The sequence below is a fragment of the Azolla caroliniana genome, unplaced genomic scaffold (assembly GCF_043228905.1).
Source record: "Azolla caroliniana isolate FFs.n. ecotype wild unplaced genomic scaffold, voAzoCaro1.0.p SCAF_22, whole genome shotgun sequence".
NCBI lineage: Eukaryota > Viridiplantae > Streptophyta > Polypodiopsida > Salviniales > Salviniaceae > Azolla > Azolla caroliniana.
Window position 1 is genome coordinate 11,518,603 of NW_028230457.1, and position 17,331 is coordinate 11,535,933.

At 39.1% G+C, this 17,331-nt stretch overlaps 2 protein-coding genes across 3 annotated transcripts; one reads left to right on the forward strand and one right to left on the reverse strand.

Annotated features, from left to right (window-relative positions):
- The first annotated feature begins 1,535 nt into the window (after positions 1–1,535).
- On the forward strand, positions 1,536–4,375 carry LOC147850028 (pentatricopeptide repeat-containing protein At1g06140, mitochondrial-like). Its single transcript, XM_087337205.1, has one exon. It carries the CDS (start codon positions 1,875–1,877, stop codon positions 3,846–3,848), a length of 1,974 nt encoding a protein of 657 aa, XP_087193331.1. The 5' UTR covers positions 1,536–1,874; the 3' UTR covers positions 3,849–4,375.
- A 1,764-nt stretch (positions 4,376–6,139) lies between these two features.
- On the reverse strand, positions 6,140–13,300 carry LOC147850029 (polyadenylate-binding protein RBP47B'-like). Of its 2 annotated transcripts, none has more exons than XR_015531721.1 (6): positions 12,991–13,300; positions 9,460–9,943; positions 8,766–8,830; positions 6,974–7,123; positions 6,670–6,760; positions 6,140–6,588 (listed from the first exon to the last, which is right to left on the reverse strand). XR_015531721.1 is itself a non-coding variant. In XM_087337080.1 (6 exons), the coding sequence occupies exons 1-6, from the start codon at positions 13,276–13,278 to the stop codon at positions 6,498–6,500; spliced, it is 1,173 nt and encodes a 390-aa protein (XP_087193206.1). In that variant the 5' UTR covers positions 13,279–13,299; the 3' UTR covers positions 6,140–6,497. The 2 variants fall into 2 exon arrangements, 1 of the variants encoding a protein (XP_087193206.1); XM_087337080.1 differs by having other exon boundaries at positions 6,670–6,764; positions 12,991–13,299.
- Between the last annotated feature and the right edge of the window lie 4,031 nt (positions 13,301–17,331).

Sequence of the window (17,331 nt, forward strand, 5' to 3'; positions counted from 1 at the left end):
ACAACAATGGACTCAGTTTCTAAGAACTTTTCACCCTTCCATAGTGTACACCTCTTGGAAATGATGAAAGGAAAAAGGTATTATGGCAAGACCTATCATACTTGGATACCCAATATACACTTGGCTCACACGAAGGGAGCCACATTTGCCAAAGACTAGCCTACTACAAAGATAATTTCATGATCTTTTATGAGGACGGATTCATAAATAAATAAGGTTCATGTACATCTTCTTGCCCATACTACTTGTAAAGCAATACACCAACTTAGCGTTTTCTCCCACCAACTAGAGATGTATTACGAACGTGAGACAATGTTCAACGAGTGAAGCAAGTGACAGATAATTATAGAACAAGAAAAATAGACGCAAGAGCAATGAAGGGAAATATGAGACTAGATTTAGATAGAATCCAATACATACTCCTAAGAACTAGTGTTGACATTCTTGAGGACAAGAAGGGTGGAACCCCCATTATATATAACCAAGAATGCAAAGGCATGCCATGAATGTGTGCCACCTTGCACCTCTCAATGCACAATATGCTACCAATTGACTTTGGTTGTGCATACACCACTCTTTTAACACAAGACTAACCATTATAAACCATTAGATTTTAATGTCTAACATCACGTTGGTCGTGGCAAGATTGAGGCAAGACAAGCACTTCACGTACCAAAAGTTTACTAATGTTTATACAAATTATGTGAAGGAGAGATCAAAAGAGAGGAACATCCCATGTGTAGGCGTGTGGCTTTCAATCACATCCAAATGAAAGTATGCTACCACCCTCTATGTGGACTCCACCACCACTCAACAAAGGATAGAGAAGGTTGAGCCAGGATAGTTTGGCCAACTGGCCAATTGTTGCACGAAGCTTCAAAAGCATATGGAATCAAGCCTTACAGTAACACATGGACAATGCAACAACAAATCACGCATCACTGATTTCTTCCGTAGCTCTTACTTGCACTAGCAACATGCGAAAGGAGTCACCACAAAAAAAGCGAGTTACGGAATGTAGAATACAAAGTAGATCATGAGTAACTTGATAGAAGGCACAAAGACTATGGAGATAAATCGTTGATCATGTCCGATCCATGCAAGGATACCTGGGTGCAGTCGTGAAACTTTGTTATAACATCATTTCATGGCAGGAACCAACATTAGAGTCAGGTTAGGTTAGGTTAGGTTAGGTCAAGTCAAGTGAAGACGAGCCAAGCCAAGCCAAGCCAAGTCAAGCCAAGTCAAGCCGAGTCAAGCCGAGTCAAGCCGAGTCAAGCCAAGTCAAGTCACCACTAATTGCATACACAAAACCTATGTAGTTCATGCTTGTGAACCTTCTCAAAGTAATGATCATCCCACCACACATGCATTCAAATACATATGTAAATGATACCATGGAGCTTCAGCAAAGCTACAGCTTCTTTAGCTCTGTTTTTGTGCAGAGGATATGAACTCACCCATATTTGTCATCATATGATTTGATTGATCTTTCTGAGGCTGATTTTTTTGGCCTTCTTTGATCAGATGAATTTGACGTGAAGCACTCGGCCAAGACAAAACTGTCTGGAGAGAAACAGAGACAGAGAGAGTAAAGAGTTGTGCGTGTGTGTGAGAGAGAGAGATTTCCATTTTTTTTGCTCCTTCTTGGTTGTGGGTTGTACAGAGTAGTAGCTCTTGATTGCCCGAGTCTTGGAGAGGCACAGAATCACTTGCCAGTGTTTGTTGACCAGTGGGTCATGTCATTGCTCTTGGGTTCGCAGACGAGAACGAAGGCGATGGCGAAGAGTTTCTGTGGCCCAGGACCCAGACCGGTCCGAATCAACGATCATAATCCTCCCCTCAATCAAGTACATATGGGGTATTGAAAACAAATGATGGAAGAGAATGAAAACTATGCTTTTCTTGTTGCCTTACTGAAGTGTTGTGGGAAGAAGAAGGACCTTTGCAAAGGTATCACATTACATGCCGATATCTTGAGAAGAGGGCTGCTCTGGAAGAGCCCTCATCTAGGCAGCACTTTGATCAGTATGTATGCCAAATGTGGTGTGATTAAGAGAGCACGAGCAGCGCTTGAGGATCTCCCTGTCCGGGATGTAGTGTCTTGGAATGCATTGATTGCGGGGTGTGTGTATCAGGGTCAGGGGCAAGAAGCTCTTAACTGTTTCCAGCAGATGCAGGCTGAAGGTTTCTCTCCGAATGTGGTCACCTACACCTGCATCTTGAAAGCCTGTGGCAAAACACAGTCTATAGATAAGGGCAAACAAATTCATGATGAGATTGTTAGTAAAGGCTTTCTAGAGAAGGATATCATGCTTGGAACTGCATTGGTGGATATGTATGCCAAATGTGGAGTGCTTGCCGTAGCACAGGAAGTGCTTGAAGAGCTTCCTAGGAGAAATGAAGTCTCTTGGTCAGCATTGATTACAGGGTATGCTCAGCAGGGGCAAGGCCATGAAGCACTGAAATGTCTTGAACAAATGCAAAGCGAGGGCCTCTCTCCTGATTCAATAACTCTCTCTTGCATTTTGAAGGCATGTGGTAACACAGGAGCAATTGGAAAGGGTGAGCAGATTCATGATGAAATTGTAAGTAGGCGATTGCTTGAGAAAGATATTGTGCTTGGAAATGCGTTGATCGATATGTATGCAAAGTGCGGGAACCTGGAAAAAGCACGACAAGTGGTTGAAGAGCTTCCTATTCGAGATGCAGTGTCTTGGTGTGCACTAATTGCAGGATATGTCCAGAAAGGTCAGGGTCAGGATGCACTCGACTGTTTTGGACGAATGCAAAGTGAGGGCCTTTCTGCAAATGCAATTACCTTGATTTGTGTTTTGAGGGCATGTGGCATTGTAGGAGCTATAGGTATGGGTACCTGTATTCATAATGAGATGGCGAATAGAGGTTTGCTAGAGAAGGATATTGAACTTGGAAATGCTCTGGTGGATATGTATGTGAAATGTGGAGAGCTTGCAAGAGCCCACAAGGTACTGTCAGAGCTTCCTCTGCGAAACATAGTCTCGTGGTCTGCTTTGATTGCCGGATATGCAGAACGGGGCAAAATAAATGAAGCATTGAACTGTTTTGAACACATGCAGCGTGAGGGTTTCTCCCCAAATGCAGTTACCTTTACTTGCATCTTGAAAGCTTGTGGCAGCATAGGGGCTTTAGACAAAGGTCAGCAAATTCACAATGACATTGTGAATATGGGATTTCTAGAGAAGGATAGTTTGCTTGGCAATGCTTTGTTGGATATGTATGCCAAATGTGGCGCCCTTACAAAGGCTCGCCAAGTTCTCGAAGGCATTCCTGTTCGAAATACAGTCTCCTGGAATACTCTAATCACTGGTTATGCACAGCAAGGATATTATATTGAAGCACTGGATTGTTTCACACGGATGCAGAGTGAGGGATTCTCTCCAAATGAGGTGACGTTTCTGTCTGTTGTGAATGCATTTAATCACTCAGGGTTGTTGAACGAGGCCCAGATGCATTTCGGGGAAATGAGCAGGGACTATGGACTAGCACCCGACCTACAACATCACACATGCATGGTAGCCGGGTTTGGTCGTGGAGGGCAGTTTGACAAGGCAGTGTCTGTGATAAAGGTGATGCCATCTTCAGCGCATTCCTCTGCAGTGTGGGTTGCGCTCTTAGGTGCTTGTAGAAAATGGGGAAATGTGAAGCTTGCAAGCTTGGCATTTGATCAGGCCCTCCAAGTCGATCCCTATTGCGCTGCAGCCTATGTGCTCATGGCTAATATTTTCTCAGCTGCTGGCATGCAGAAGGATGCAAACAAACTGCAAACCATGATGCCGAAAGATAGTGCATGGAAGAAGGAAGTGTGATGTGGGTGGAGGGGTCACTGACAGGAAAATTTAAAACATTCATTCATTTCCTATTGAAGATCCTGGCAGGTCACGATGAAATATAGAGTACCATAGAAAAGGTGCTTCATGGTCACTTGCCCACACTTGAGGTAAAGAAAACACTTTTATCCTTAATGAGAAGGATGTTCCTGGTGGAAGAGATCCATTCTCTTTGAATGAAAATGAAGGCACCAGAAATCAAAAGCAAAGATCATAACAAGGTTGTGAAATTTATTCATGTCTATAGCTGTTGCAGTGTTCCCAACCTCTATCAAGCCATATATAAGTGGAATTTTATGCTTGAATTCAGAAGGGCACATGAAAAGAAAAGATCATAACAAGTTTATGAAAACTATACATGCTGTCTTATACCTACTGCTATGTTGACAACGTCTATTAAGACATGAGAAATGAAAGGTTATTTTCCATCAGGCTTTTGGAAGGCTTAACATTTCCAAGCTGCATAGATTTTATCTCAAACTTTTCCTTGTGCCAGCCTTGTGATCACGTAACCTAAAAATCTGCAAAAGAATGTGGCCAGTCCTACATGCATCCAAAAGAAAAAGGTACCACTCTCTTCACCAGTGACCCTTAAGAGTGTTATTTCTTGTGTCCCCATTTCTCATCGCATTACTAAATGTAGGGGATGCATTTACTACTGGATTCTCCAGTATACCTAAATAGTTCTATTACACTCGATTTTTACTGCGCATTGTCATTTCCCTTATTGAAGTTTACTGGTATCAACAACAAGCTACATATGACCCCACTTCATGTGGATTTTTGCAAAGCTGCATATGTTAGATCACGATTCAAGAGATATAGACTACCCACTACATCAGAAATATTCCTATATTCCATCTTTTAGAAGATTTTCACGTTGAGATACTATGTTCTCAACCCGACAACCATATTCAAAGACACTCATACACTAATACTTTCACTTTATATACCCTCAATTGTTGAGGGATTGGTAATTTATTGAGACATGTAAATTTTACATAGGTCCTATTTAGGTAAACCATTATCTATGAAACTATATATTAGTCTAAAATTTGTAACAAAGGAAATGGACAATATTTGTGTAGCTGTTGTAGCAGAAATACACTCAACCATGATGGTTCTCAATACATAGTGAAGCAACCTTGGTCCTACCATTATTTCTTGTGGATTTTTGTTCCATGTCTCTATGCTTTTGATTTTAATTCCTTGAATTTGAGTCAATGGTTCATACAAAACATCTGAAAGTAGATGTAGAAAACAAATCCATAAAATCCATTAATCTTCTAGCTATTTCCTATCGGTTTACAAAGAAAATATTCTACAATGTATGACACCTTGGCCAACATACTCTTCAAAATAATGAAACAATATATTTATTCAGTAGACCTTCCTTCACCTTCACATTTCTCATATAGTAGAACCAAAATCTTCACCAAGAAATAGCATACAAAATAAGCAATCAAGTTGCTACAAAAACAAGGTGTTATGTGGCCAATTCTTTATTACCAAAATTATGCCAACACTCAAGTGGGAACCAAAATCTTTGCCAAGAAATAGCACACAAAACAAGCAATCAAGCCCCTACAAAAACAATGTGATAAGTGGCCAGTTCTTATTGCTCAAATTGTGCTAATGGACAAGTAGAAAAACATGCAAACCATTTTTATGGCCACTTTATCATGTACCATCATACTAATCATTATGACTTATGGTTCATGAACTACAAGCTACTGAAGATGTGAAGACTTATGGTTCATGTGAAGATCCATTGTGCATCATTAAAGACAAGGAAACATATCCAATCATCCAATTTCCTGAGAATGAACTAATATGAACAATCTGGCTTTATAGAACTTAAATTATGTAAACATTAACAAATACAGGGCATGACCCAAGAGCACACGTGATAATCAATCAACTCCAGCATGCATTGCCAAAACCAATTGAAAACATTGACACAAACTTTACCATCCTATCCAAGTACAAATTGATCTGTTACATGCCAACACTCTAATTTGATTGCAATGATTGAGCCACATTGATTATCCAAATATGTGAAACCACGGGGTCATCTCTATGTGAACGAGGTGAACACAGAAAATGCAGCATCTTTTACTATTCAAGACTATCCAGCTGTTTCCACATTTTAATGTTTTACATGGATTCATACAGTTTCATGGATGTCAAAATATTGTCAAACTTGAATCATATGATCCGTTCAGATACCTGCAGACTAATTTTTGCTTAATAGTATGTGCATGAAAACATTGTACTAAAATTATGTTTTCTTTAGGATACTACTATTAATAATTGCAAAAATGGCCCTGTCAGATACTTCCACTACATTCTATGGCACATAACTGCAAGTAGTGACCAAGCAATTATAAAATAGCTTGCACAGTAATCAACAATTTCATGAAACAATTGCTATGAACCTTAGATATAACACCACATCATAACTACCAGACAACCAGAGGGCTGACCTCGCGACCTTTGAATAATAGAACATTTCCTTCTTTTATGACCACACATGCCAACCTTGGTCTCATTTCAGCAAATGCCTTCTGCATTATATACATCTGCATTGAGGTAACATACTGAAACCAGAGAAACATCATTCTTCTTCTAACTAGCCTCAATTTGCTCTGATGCCCGGAGCCAAAGATGACGACCAACGACAGATGCCTCATGGACAGTGATATACTCATCATTCAGCCTGCACATATACACAGCCAATATGCACAATAACTAATCTATATAAATGTACATATGAACCAAAATGAGACCTCTAACATACTTGTCAATGTCAGGTGGAGCTAGAAGATCAACACTTTCATCTTCGGGTACAACTTGAGGATAGGAAGCAGGGACTACCACTGCTGCAGCTTCTATCTTCATTTAAAGCGAAACACAAACAAGTTATTGGTGAAGTGATAACACAAATCGCATGCTAAAATGATTCACCAAGCATTATTTTAATCATGCTAATTAGCTGTTGATATTTAAATATGTATGAGTGCCATACCACAGAAATGTATGAAGAATGTATTTGATATTACTTTATTTTGTTATATTAAACCATTTTCCTATATAGTATATACCTGCTGAGGATAGTTAGGGTATCCTCCATAACTTTCGTATGTGTACTGTCCAGCATCAGGTTGAATAGCACCATAAGGATAGTTTTCATAGGCTTGAGTATAACCATAATAACCAGCATATTGACTGGGGTCCTGGGGCCATGTTGGTGGCTGCATCAATATACGCGTTAGCCAGCAAATTCCTTTTGAAGAGAAATGTACAAAATCAAAATAAACACATCATCATCCAACTTTTACTTTGGAAGATGCAGCAATTTCAAACTGGCAGAAACAATTTTGTTTGTAATGCACAATATTATCAGTGGGAAACCTTGATGTGAGACAAAAACTGAAAATTTGGATACAAAAACGATGACCAAATGGAAACATGCATGCAGCATCTTCTAATGTATTGTGAACCTTCAGGTTTATGCCAGAAGTAAGATACATTATACACGCCCAGTTTCATTATTTTAATTTTAGCGACCAACAGAGCGGAAGACATGGTGCTCCATTAGATCAACAAAACAATTAGATGATGATAGTAAGTTAGAATATAAAGAAGAAAAGGATTTAGAAACATTGAAAGATAATATCTGCTCACATCTCTCATTTTCGACAATTGATTACCTTTTATAAAGACTGATGAACCATCGAAAACATCATAAATCCATAACACACAGCTTAATTTTTAGCTTTTGTTTAAAACAAGCTTCACACAAGGACAAGTCACATTTTCATACCAAAAGTTCCATCTCTTGAGAATTCTTTTGATCCAGATGCACCCAAAGTGAGCCAACATATTACGCTACATATAGTGAGCTTGCAAATCAAATTAAAAAAATCGAAGACATATAGTGAACTCCTAACAGTCTTCTATCATTTAAAAAATGCAGTATCAAATATATACAGCTATTAAGCCTAGTGTTAATTATATACAGCAGCAAACATAACCACATCAGAGTCAAAAATAACATTTTGTATAATGTCTTGAAATGTGATCAGTAAACTCAGCTAGTGTCCAGTCTTACACAGACTTGTATTTCAAAACAACAAGTACATCAATTTTATGCCAAACTATTAAGGAAAGGGGCATCCAAAGATTCAAATCCTTATTTTAGCTAGTCAAAACACTTCAAGGTTACCTATATCCAGCATATCTCCAGAGACAGACAGGGAATAAAAGGCAGGAAAATAATACAATGTGTTGATAGATTCCCAGTAGAGAATTGCCAATATATGAACCCAAGAACATAATAGATACACAGTTTTTACAGCATGTCAAATACCAGGATTTTCCATCTCTAAATCGTACCGCAAAGGGATAAGGATAAATGGAAATAGTACTTTCCACGCCCAAGGAAACACCATGTGGTGTATCGTCCTACACCCTAAAACAATGATGTATTCTTAAAGTCTTTCATTTGCAATTGTCTTTATTATTTACCTTGCACATCTAAGTACTCATTTTCCAATTATGAATTTTATCTGTGTAAAAGAATGTACAGAAAGTGATGATAGCTTGCTTAGTATCACCGCACTTGTTAAATCCATCCTGAGCAAGATATTTTTCTGTACATGGTGGCAGTGAGACACTTGCATTTTCATACTCTTGATAGCTTCATAGCAATGCTTTGAGCTGGGTAATTCAATTTCTAATCAAGTTAATCTCGTAACTGACTGACCTACAGATGGGTATCCATCTCCAATGAGCTAATATGCCAGATAAAGAAATGCAAATATGTAATATGAACTTTCCTTAACTTAAAGAACATACATCTGTTAAATACTTTAGAGAGGGTGGAAGCACAACCGTGGCATTTTGCAGACTACTCTCATCGCTGAAGGTTTGTGATGCTGATGGTGGAGTACCATAACCTGGCAACAAAGAAAAACATGATTCAAAAATTAAGAATTTTGAAATAAGACAGCTGGACAACGCACAACAAAATAACTAGGGACACATGTTTTATGCATATTTAATTACATTTACAATTAAAACTATATTTATGTATTATTATGGAAAGCACACACATATCCCAAAGCTAGCCTGTTCATCTTACTGAGTTCCAAAACAAGCATGTGCAGAAGCAACTCACAATTGGAAAACAAAGCAATAAACAATTATCTATTCGTATGTACATATGAAATTAAAGTGTAATTCGTAATTCTTACAAAGTAAATATGATTGTTATCTGCATATAAACATGTAACTAGTTATAAATGAGCTTAACAATAGTTTTTTTAGCACATCCTATTTCTGCCACATTCATTCCCACTAAAAACAGCATTCATAAACAATTGAAAATTTGGTTTCTTTGACATCTTTGCAATAAAACATATGTGTATATACAAGCAAGGTATGCATGCGCATGAACATGTTACTGTTTAACTATTGAATCCAGACCTTCATAGAGAGAGGATACATACACTAGAAATATGTATGCAAACAAATTCATAATTCCTACATCCCGCATCATGTGGGTACATTCTTTATAATTTCCAACCTTTAATCGCTGCCCCTTGCTGTGCAATAGCCAAGGCCTTCCGTGGTGTTGCTACACTGATTCGCATTGCTTTACTTGAGCAGTAAACGCCATTCATTTCTGTCATTGCTCTAGATCTTTCTGACTCATCTCCAAATCTGACAAAACCATAGCCTTTAGAGCGCCCAGTACTCACATCAAAGACAACTTTAGCTCCCCTTACAGATGGGTACCGCACCCTGAAGGTTTCTTGCAGAATGTAATCAGTAACATCAGGAGCCAGGTCTCCAACAAATATAGAATGATCAGCTCCTGCTTCACCTTTCTTATCCCCAAGCCCAAATGATGCCCAATTGAGGCGGAATACTTGCTCTGTTTGTGGCATCTGTGTGCCACTATATGTCTGCAGAACTTTCTCAGCAGCAGAATGTGAGGTAAATTCAATAAAACCATATCCTTCAGGTAACCCTGTTAATTTATTGCGTATTATCTTCACTGAAATCACCTGGAAAAAAAACATAATAATGTTTTATAGAAAATCTACTCCCAGGTTGTTCAACTTTTATTCTTAATCCACTGTGGCAATTATATTACGCTCGAAGAAATAATCCAAACACTAGACAAGAGAGAATCTTATCTCACGAAATGTTTGGAAAATATACAAACCTTACCAATGTTCAAAAATTTTGACAAATTAAAGTATATTACAATATGGATACTCCAACTGAATTCCTGGAAATACAATAATTTAAGGATCCTTCAAAGTTCAGCTATTATAACGTTGAAATCCTAATCATCTAAGGCTAACAATGCTGGATCTCTTCCAAATCCTCCACATCCCCGATTGTATCACCATCACCGTCAAATACGTGTTCTTGAATTTTTACTGGGATGCACATTTATGGCAGTCAAAATGGGGTCAAAGAGGGGTAGCAAAGAGGTTCAGCCACAGGGAAGATAGATAGCAGAGGACTTTTAAAGGGGTTATGATACATAGCAAGGGAAGGAAACTAGAGAAAGTAGAAAGTGCTCCAGAGAATATTACAGTAGGTGACAAAAAAGCAGTTACCCAAATAAGTAATCAAATGAGTCGTTTTGCAAACATGTTTGGAATCCATTCAAAAGGTGTTTGGTTGCAACCTTGACACCCAAGATAGAACATCTTGTTACAAGTAGAGAGATAGTAGTAGAGGAGGCTTTAAGGGGCCATAATAGATAGCAAGGATAGGCAACCCAGCATCAGAGTGAATGGAGTGCATATTCGCCAATTATGTCCCTTAATACGCTGTTGTCTAATAAATGCCTCAGCCAGAACAATGAAAATGGGTATGACAACACAAAAAAGAAAGCTCTACAGAAAGGAAGGAGAGAGAGCTCCCTGAAAGAAGTGAAAAAGAAAAATCTCAGTGTTAGAGAGCAAGAGAGAGAAAGCGTGAAACTGTGACTGGGATATCTTCGAAGACTAGTGAGAAGTAGCCAAGAGTTTCATCTTCGAAGACTAGTGAGAAGCGTGTGGTTGAGAAAGCTCCTAGAAAAAACCAGAATGCATAATGATTGGGAGCTGATTCGTATAGCATACAAAAAAGGAAATTTTATTCCTAAGCCAACAAATATGGTGCTCCATGGGGGGACCAAGCATATCAAGATCCAATATGATTTCCTGTGAGAATTCATTTCAAAAGAGAAGGTGAAGCTGGATTATTGTCCATCATTGGATAATTGTGCCTGTCTTTTATAAAGCCCCTACAGCATGAGCAAACAAAGTGGCAACTGTGGATAAACCATTGGGTAAAATATTAGGTAAATTTTGGAGCACAAATTTGACCCTATCAGAAATGCTGTGTCATTTATATACTTCTGCAATAAGGGTGGTTCAATGTCTAAAAGATGTTACCAAAACCCTATAAAATGATTATCATTGGAAAAAACATAATGAGCGAATTCCAGAAGGTTATGACACTTTCTCTAAACAGCAGCTCTAAAGTTTAGACCAACTTCTTCATCTTGTGCTAGCAATAGTTGTAATTCTTTCTGATCTCTCAGCATTTCACGGTTCTCCACAGAAAATTCCCTCTACCCTCCTAATTTCTAGCCCAATAGTTTCTTCGACATGTCTGGGGTTGAATCCTGGCAGTTGGATTTCAGGAGAATGATATTTTAATACTGCTTGATAACATAGATATTTTAACGATACATTTCCTTCACATTTATGATCAGGAAAAACTTATCCAATCATTGTTGCCAAAGGATAGGTGGTATTCATCAATGTCAATTCACTATTAGTTTAGTAAAATAATTGATTGCATTATGGTGATTCTTGTTGTTCAAAACTTCAATACGTGTTCATTCGACTTCACGCATTTTAAATTAAGCTTGCGATAATCACCTAAAAAAACTTGAAACTTCACACAAGATTTGATGATTTAGAATATATGAATGACCCATATATAAAATCCTCGCACATTAACCGTGCAATTTCATACTATGACATTCATCTAATGTCTTAGACCATCTCGTGTTAACTTACAATAAAATAATTTTTGTCAGAATATCTATGATTTATACCATAGATAGGAATGATACTAAAATAGAAGCATTCCATTATTAATAAAACTCAATGAACCTAGATCTAGCTAATATAACATTTAATCAAGATTGGGTTCAAATGTTTCTTAATGAGACCCCATGATGGGAGAAGTCTGGTCATTTCCTAATGACTAAGAGTCATGAGATAGAGTCCAAAAAACGAAATTATAAAAAAGGAACAATTTGGATGTTAGAAGTGCACTGTGAAACTACACTAATCTCCATGATCTGTCTACAATGGAGACTAACAGCTCCATGTGTTCGAACTTGTTGCCATCTCCTGGACCTTATCATCTATGTCTAATGAATCTGACTCTGCCGAGTATGACTAGGGAGCTAAGGAGGTTTTGAAAGTCATGATTTATCTAATGATGACTTTCAAAGGTTCTCGATAGAAAACCTAATCCGTAGATTTTGAAAGCAAGTCCCCCTTAGCTTTTCCAAAGTGTGCAGATAACAACTAGCATTTAACGAGCAAAATGCAACTAGTAATATATCAAATATGATGTTTATTGTTCATATGTAGATTACATGTAGTTTATTTCCTAAATTAGCCATTTCCCACGACATAATTGTGCATTGTTATGTGCTGAGAACATAAAGGGGTTGGGAAACAGGAGAAAACTATCGTTTTTGAGTTCCATGTCCCAACTAAGAACCCTTAACATGTCTTCTAAAATCGTTTCCAAGATGCAGCCACAATATCTAATTATCTAGTGCCGATTACTTCTGCTCTCCAATTTAGAATAAAGCCTGCCTATGTATCCTATGCATGCACATATATGGATAAGGGTCACAGTGCTGCGTTTCCTCTATCTCTCTCTCTCCAAAGAATGAATGCCAGATTCCGAAATGTCCCAAACCCAGTCACTGGGTTTACTTACGCCCACGCTCACCTGAGAGCAACAGACCACCAAACTGAAAGAGAAAGAGGGAGGAAGAGAAGGGCATATGGAAGGGGCCTACCTCATTGGTGTGAGCGAAGCAGGACTGGACATAGTTCTCCTCCATCCAGTACTGGAGGTCCCCAATCCACAGTGTCTTAACTTCCTCCAGGGTGCGAGGCTGATGGTAGGGATACGATGACGTCTGCGACTGGAACTGCGACTGCAATTGGCTACCGCTGTTGATGTGGGTCTGTGCATACAAGCTGCTCATCTGCTGCTGCTGCTGCTGCTGCTGCTGTTGCTGTTGTTGCCATTGGGCCTGAAGAAGAAGATGGGGATGGGGATGGGTGTACTCAGCCTGTTGCATCCTGCTAGCTGGTGCTACCCGCTGCTTGTGCTTCTCCTGTTCCGCTTCTGGGAATAGGTAATCAGTCGTGGTCGTCGACGTCGACTGCAGAGAAACGAGGGGGCGTGAGGGCAGCGCGGGGGAGGGGAACCCTAACCCTAACCCTAACCCTAACCCTAACCCTAACCCTAAACAGTGGTGGTCTGCTCTTTCTTTTACTTGCTATAAAATCTCTCTCTCTCTCTCTCTCTAAGGAATGGTGAGCTGCTCTTTCTTTTAAGTTTTACTTCTAAAAAATCTCTCTCTCTCTTTTCTTTTTAAATAGCAATGGACGCAGTTTCGGCTCGAACCGAACCGAACCGTTAAGCCATGGTTTCACGGTTTATTGGTTCCCCAAAAAAATTAATGGTTTCATTTGGTTTGGATTTTCGATAAACGGTTCGGCTCGGTTATAAAACTCGGGTTTATGGGTTTGGTTTAAAGGTTTATAGGTTTTTGGTTAACATTTTTTTTACCTTAATAGTTTATTGATCTAATGGTTTAATTAATGGTTTTTTATTGATTTAATTAATTTAACTTTAAATATTTATTTAATTTAATGGTTCGATTACAGTTTCTTTTATTGATTTAATAAATTTAACTTAAATACTTATTTAATTTAATATATTTTTGTTTATTTAGATGTTTAATTAGTTTGATTTGAATGGTTAGGTTAAATTTTTTTATTAAATGGTTCGGTTTGGTTTCAACTTTTTCTTAAATGGTTTGGTTTAATTATTAAGAGTTCGTAAACGGTTTGGTTTGGTTTTTGTTTTAATAAAAGGTTCGATTTCTTTGCCTTGAAACCGAACAATGCCCATTGCTAGATGTTAATATATATATTGCTTTTGTTCTTTCTCTCTCTCTCTCTCTTTCTTCAGTAAATAATGGCTTTCGTTACGAAAGAAAATCATTTGGAAATGAGGCATCGGTTTGGTTCATTCTTCTCCAGATGAACAAAAAGAAAAACCAATTGAACAAAGAAGATAGGCTTTACTCTCAAGTTAGAGACATCCACACTAAATTGATACATTTAGTTGATGTTCTCCGGATGAGCCAAACAAAAACAAAAACCAGCTGATGGAAGAAAGATAGGCTTTACTCCAGTTAGGAGACATCCATCAAGCATGAAAGAAATCGATGCCTGCTTTGTTCCAATAGTAAAAGCTCCAACCAATAACTCTTCGGAATGAATACCATAACTCTCCACATGAATACCTTACCTCATAGCATCAATTGAGGACACCAACTCGCCTTCATCGCATCGAAACCTCCATGTAATGAATGGGCTTACGAAAACCCCCATATCTTTATAACCCTTTCTTCCATCCACTTATGTATGTCAATCAACTTGTGATAAGCACCGTTTGTTGAGATTATAGTCAATCTCCTATTTCTAAGACATCCAATCAAGCTCTTGACATCCCCCCCCCCCCCCCACCCAAATCTAAATCAAGATTTGGCTCATACGAAGATAGTAATTCTTGCAACTTATCCCAATATCAAGGTATAACCTTTTGGAATACGAAATGTTGATCTTGTTGTTCAAAAGCCTATTAATATTCTTTGTGACACTAACATAGCATCCTTGACTGTTACCAAACCCAATCTAGCCATTTGATTAAATTGAAGGTTAAGAAGTTGTTTACATTCCCACCACAACAACCTTGATGTCGCCAAAACCTCTATTTGTAATGAATTGGTACATCCCCCTTCTCATAGGGGATATCATTGTACAAAATCCAACATACTTTGCCAATATGTCAACAAATACTTAACTATCAAAGACCCTACACATTTGACATCCCTTTCAGAATTAATGACATTCCACCAATTAACTTCAATTGTTATGCTTCTAAGCATAATTCATGTATTCTCTATAAAGTATGTCACCATTTCTGTCTAAGGTTGTACACCCCGCAAATTGACTAGCCACCATATACTCATATAAATTCAATATTGATGCCCCACCAAGAGCTTCAGAGTACAAAATATGATCTCATGCCAACCACGACAAGGCACTTTTCCCTTTTCTTATCCATAACAACATTTGCATTGGGTGTGGCACCATTTCAAGAGCTTTGTTACTCCTTAGGGCCGGACAATAGCCTAACACAGGGTGTCTACAGAAGACACTTCACCAAAGGGTGTTACGGTGGAACAGAGATAGACCGACGATTAATCAAACCTTAATCGGTTACTTAAGCAACAGATCCTTAATCTTAATACACACGTAAAATAGAAAGTAATTAGCACAGAACGGTAATCAATACACAGAGATAAGGAAATAGAGCTTTATTAATTATCCGTCGTCATTTACAATGTAACCGGGCCTTTTTATAGATCACCGGGTCTGCCTACAAAACGGTGCCAACTGGCACACTAATATGAACCGGTCCGGATCCGGATCGGCATACCAATTCCGGTCCGTCTGTTCACTTCTCTAAAATCTACTTAATTACTTAATATCCTAATAACAACCTCCGATTATTTCTGCCCTTTCATATTCTAGACTGTCCTCCACTACTTGCTGGCTGGCTAACACATGGCATGCCCGTGGGACAGTACCTTGTACGTCGAATCCCACTATCCGGCCTTCAATCCTCGTCCAAAATGTCCAGAAGGCTTTGATCGAGGGGCTCTAATGGTTCTACAAAATCGCTTTCTCTTGACGTTGTGAAGTGCCATTTTTCTTGACAAGTTCGTGGGTGGGTTCTTTTGGTGTGCTCGTCGCGTGCTACAAAATGCCGATATGATTGCGACATACACACAAACTCGGCTAAGTCTCGAACCCATTTATTTTACCTTTTTTTCTTATTGACACCACAATGACGTCTAAACGAACTAAGGAACATAAGGATATACAAGACGAGGCTATATAAGTAAGGAGGACTTTTTAGATATGTTTAATCGTTTAACAAAAATAGAGATGGATATGAAAAAATGGGTGAAAGACACCGAAACCCACAAGAAAAAAGATAGAGAGGAAAAAGACGCCCTCAAGGCCGAAATAGAACAACTTAAGGTAGAAAACACCGACCTTAAAAAACAACTTAAGGACATCGAGGTATCTCGAGAAGACAGTGAAATATCCTCTATAGAGGATATAAAGGACGAAATTAAAAAAGTTAAAGAGGAAGTTAATAATAACATAGAGTTAGCTAAAACGGGTTGGGTAGATGTGGTTAAAAGAAACATTAAAAAAGAAATAAAAGATGAAAATATTGTTAATACCACCCTTGAAGAAGAGAAAATGCGTTAGGCCCAATGCTTAAATGTACGTTGTCGTGAAGAAAACCGTCCACAAGCGGAATCGGTGCACAGGAGCGTAGAAACCGGCTCTTCTCGAATGTTGTCCATAGAAGATCCTAGGCAGGTAGATTCGGTAGGTAGGAAGAAAAGGGGAAACGGCTCCTTCCTTGCTGATAAAAGGAGGGAGACGAGGCGGGAAAAGGGATCGCGGAGAGTCGAGGACGAAGTGCTGTCGGTTTGCGTGCGAAGGCCTCGCTCTCTCTCTCTGGTTCGCAGACTCCATAGCTTCCTTCTGTGCAGGTTTCGGGAGGCTCGCGCTGCTCTGAGGAATGCCCGAGTGCTTCCGGCAGCACCTCCAACCTACTCCTTCCTTTCTGTGCGTTTGCGAACAGGTATCGGCATCTGTTCGCCGGCCTGTTCGGTTGTAACCGACTTCGTGTTTCGTTGTCTGTCTTTGTTAATACCTACATACATTCGTGTCTCTCTGTGTCGCTGTCCCACTCATGTCTTTGTGTCGAAGGGCCGTGTCCCTGTGAATCTACTCTCACACGTAGTGGGTCTCTTTTCTTTTCTCTCTTGCTCTTTGGTACAGGACCCCCGAGGTCCCGCCTCATTCCACGCATCCGCGAGGAATACCTCGACATCTTGGTGAACCCGACGTGAAGGAGGCGACAGAAGAGCAGAAGATGAAAGGGTCGGATCTTGCAGAGGCCATGGCTTCGGCCGTGGATCGGATACTGAGCGCACGCGAGGGCTCCGGCGCCCTCGACAGAGCCATTGAGG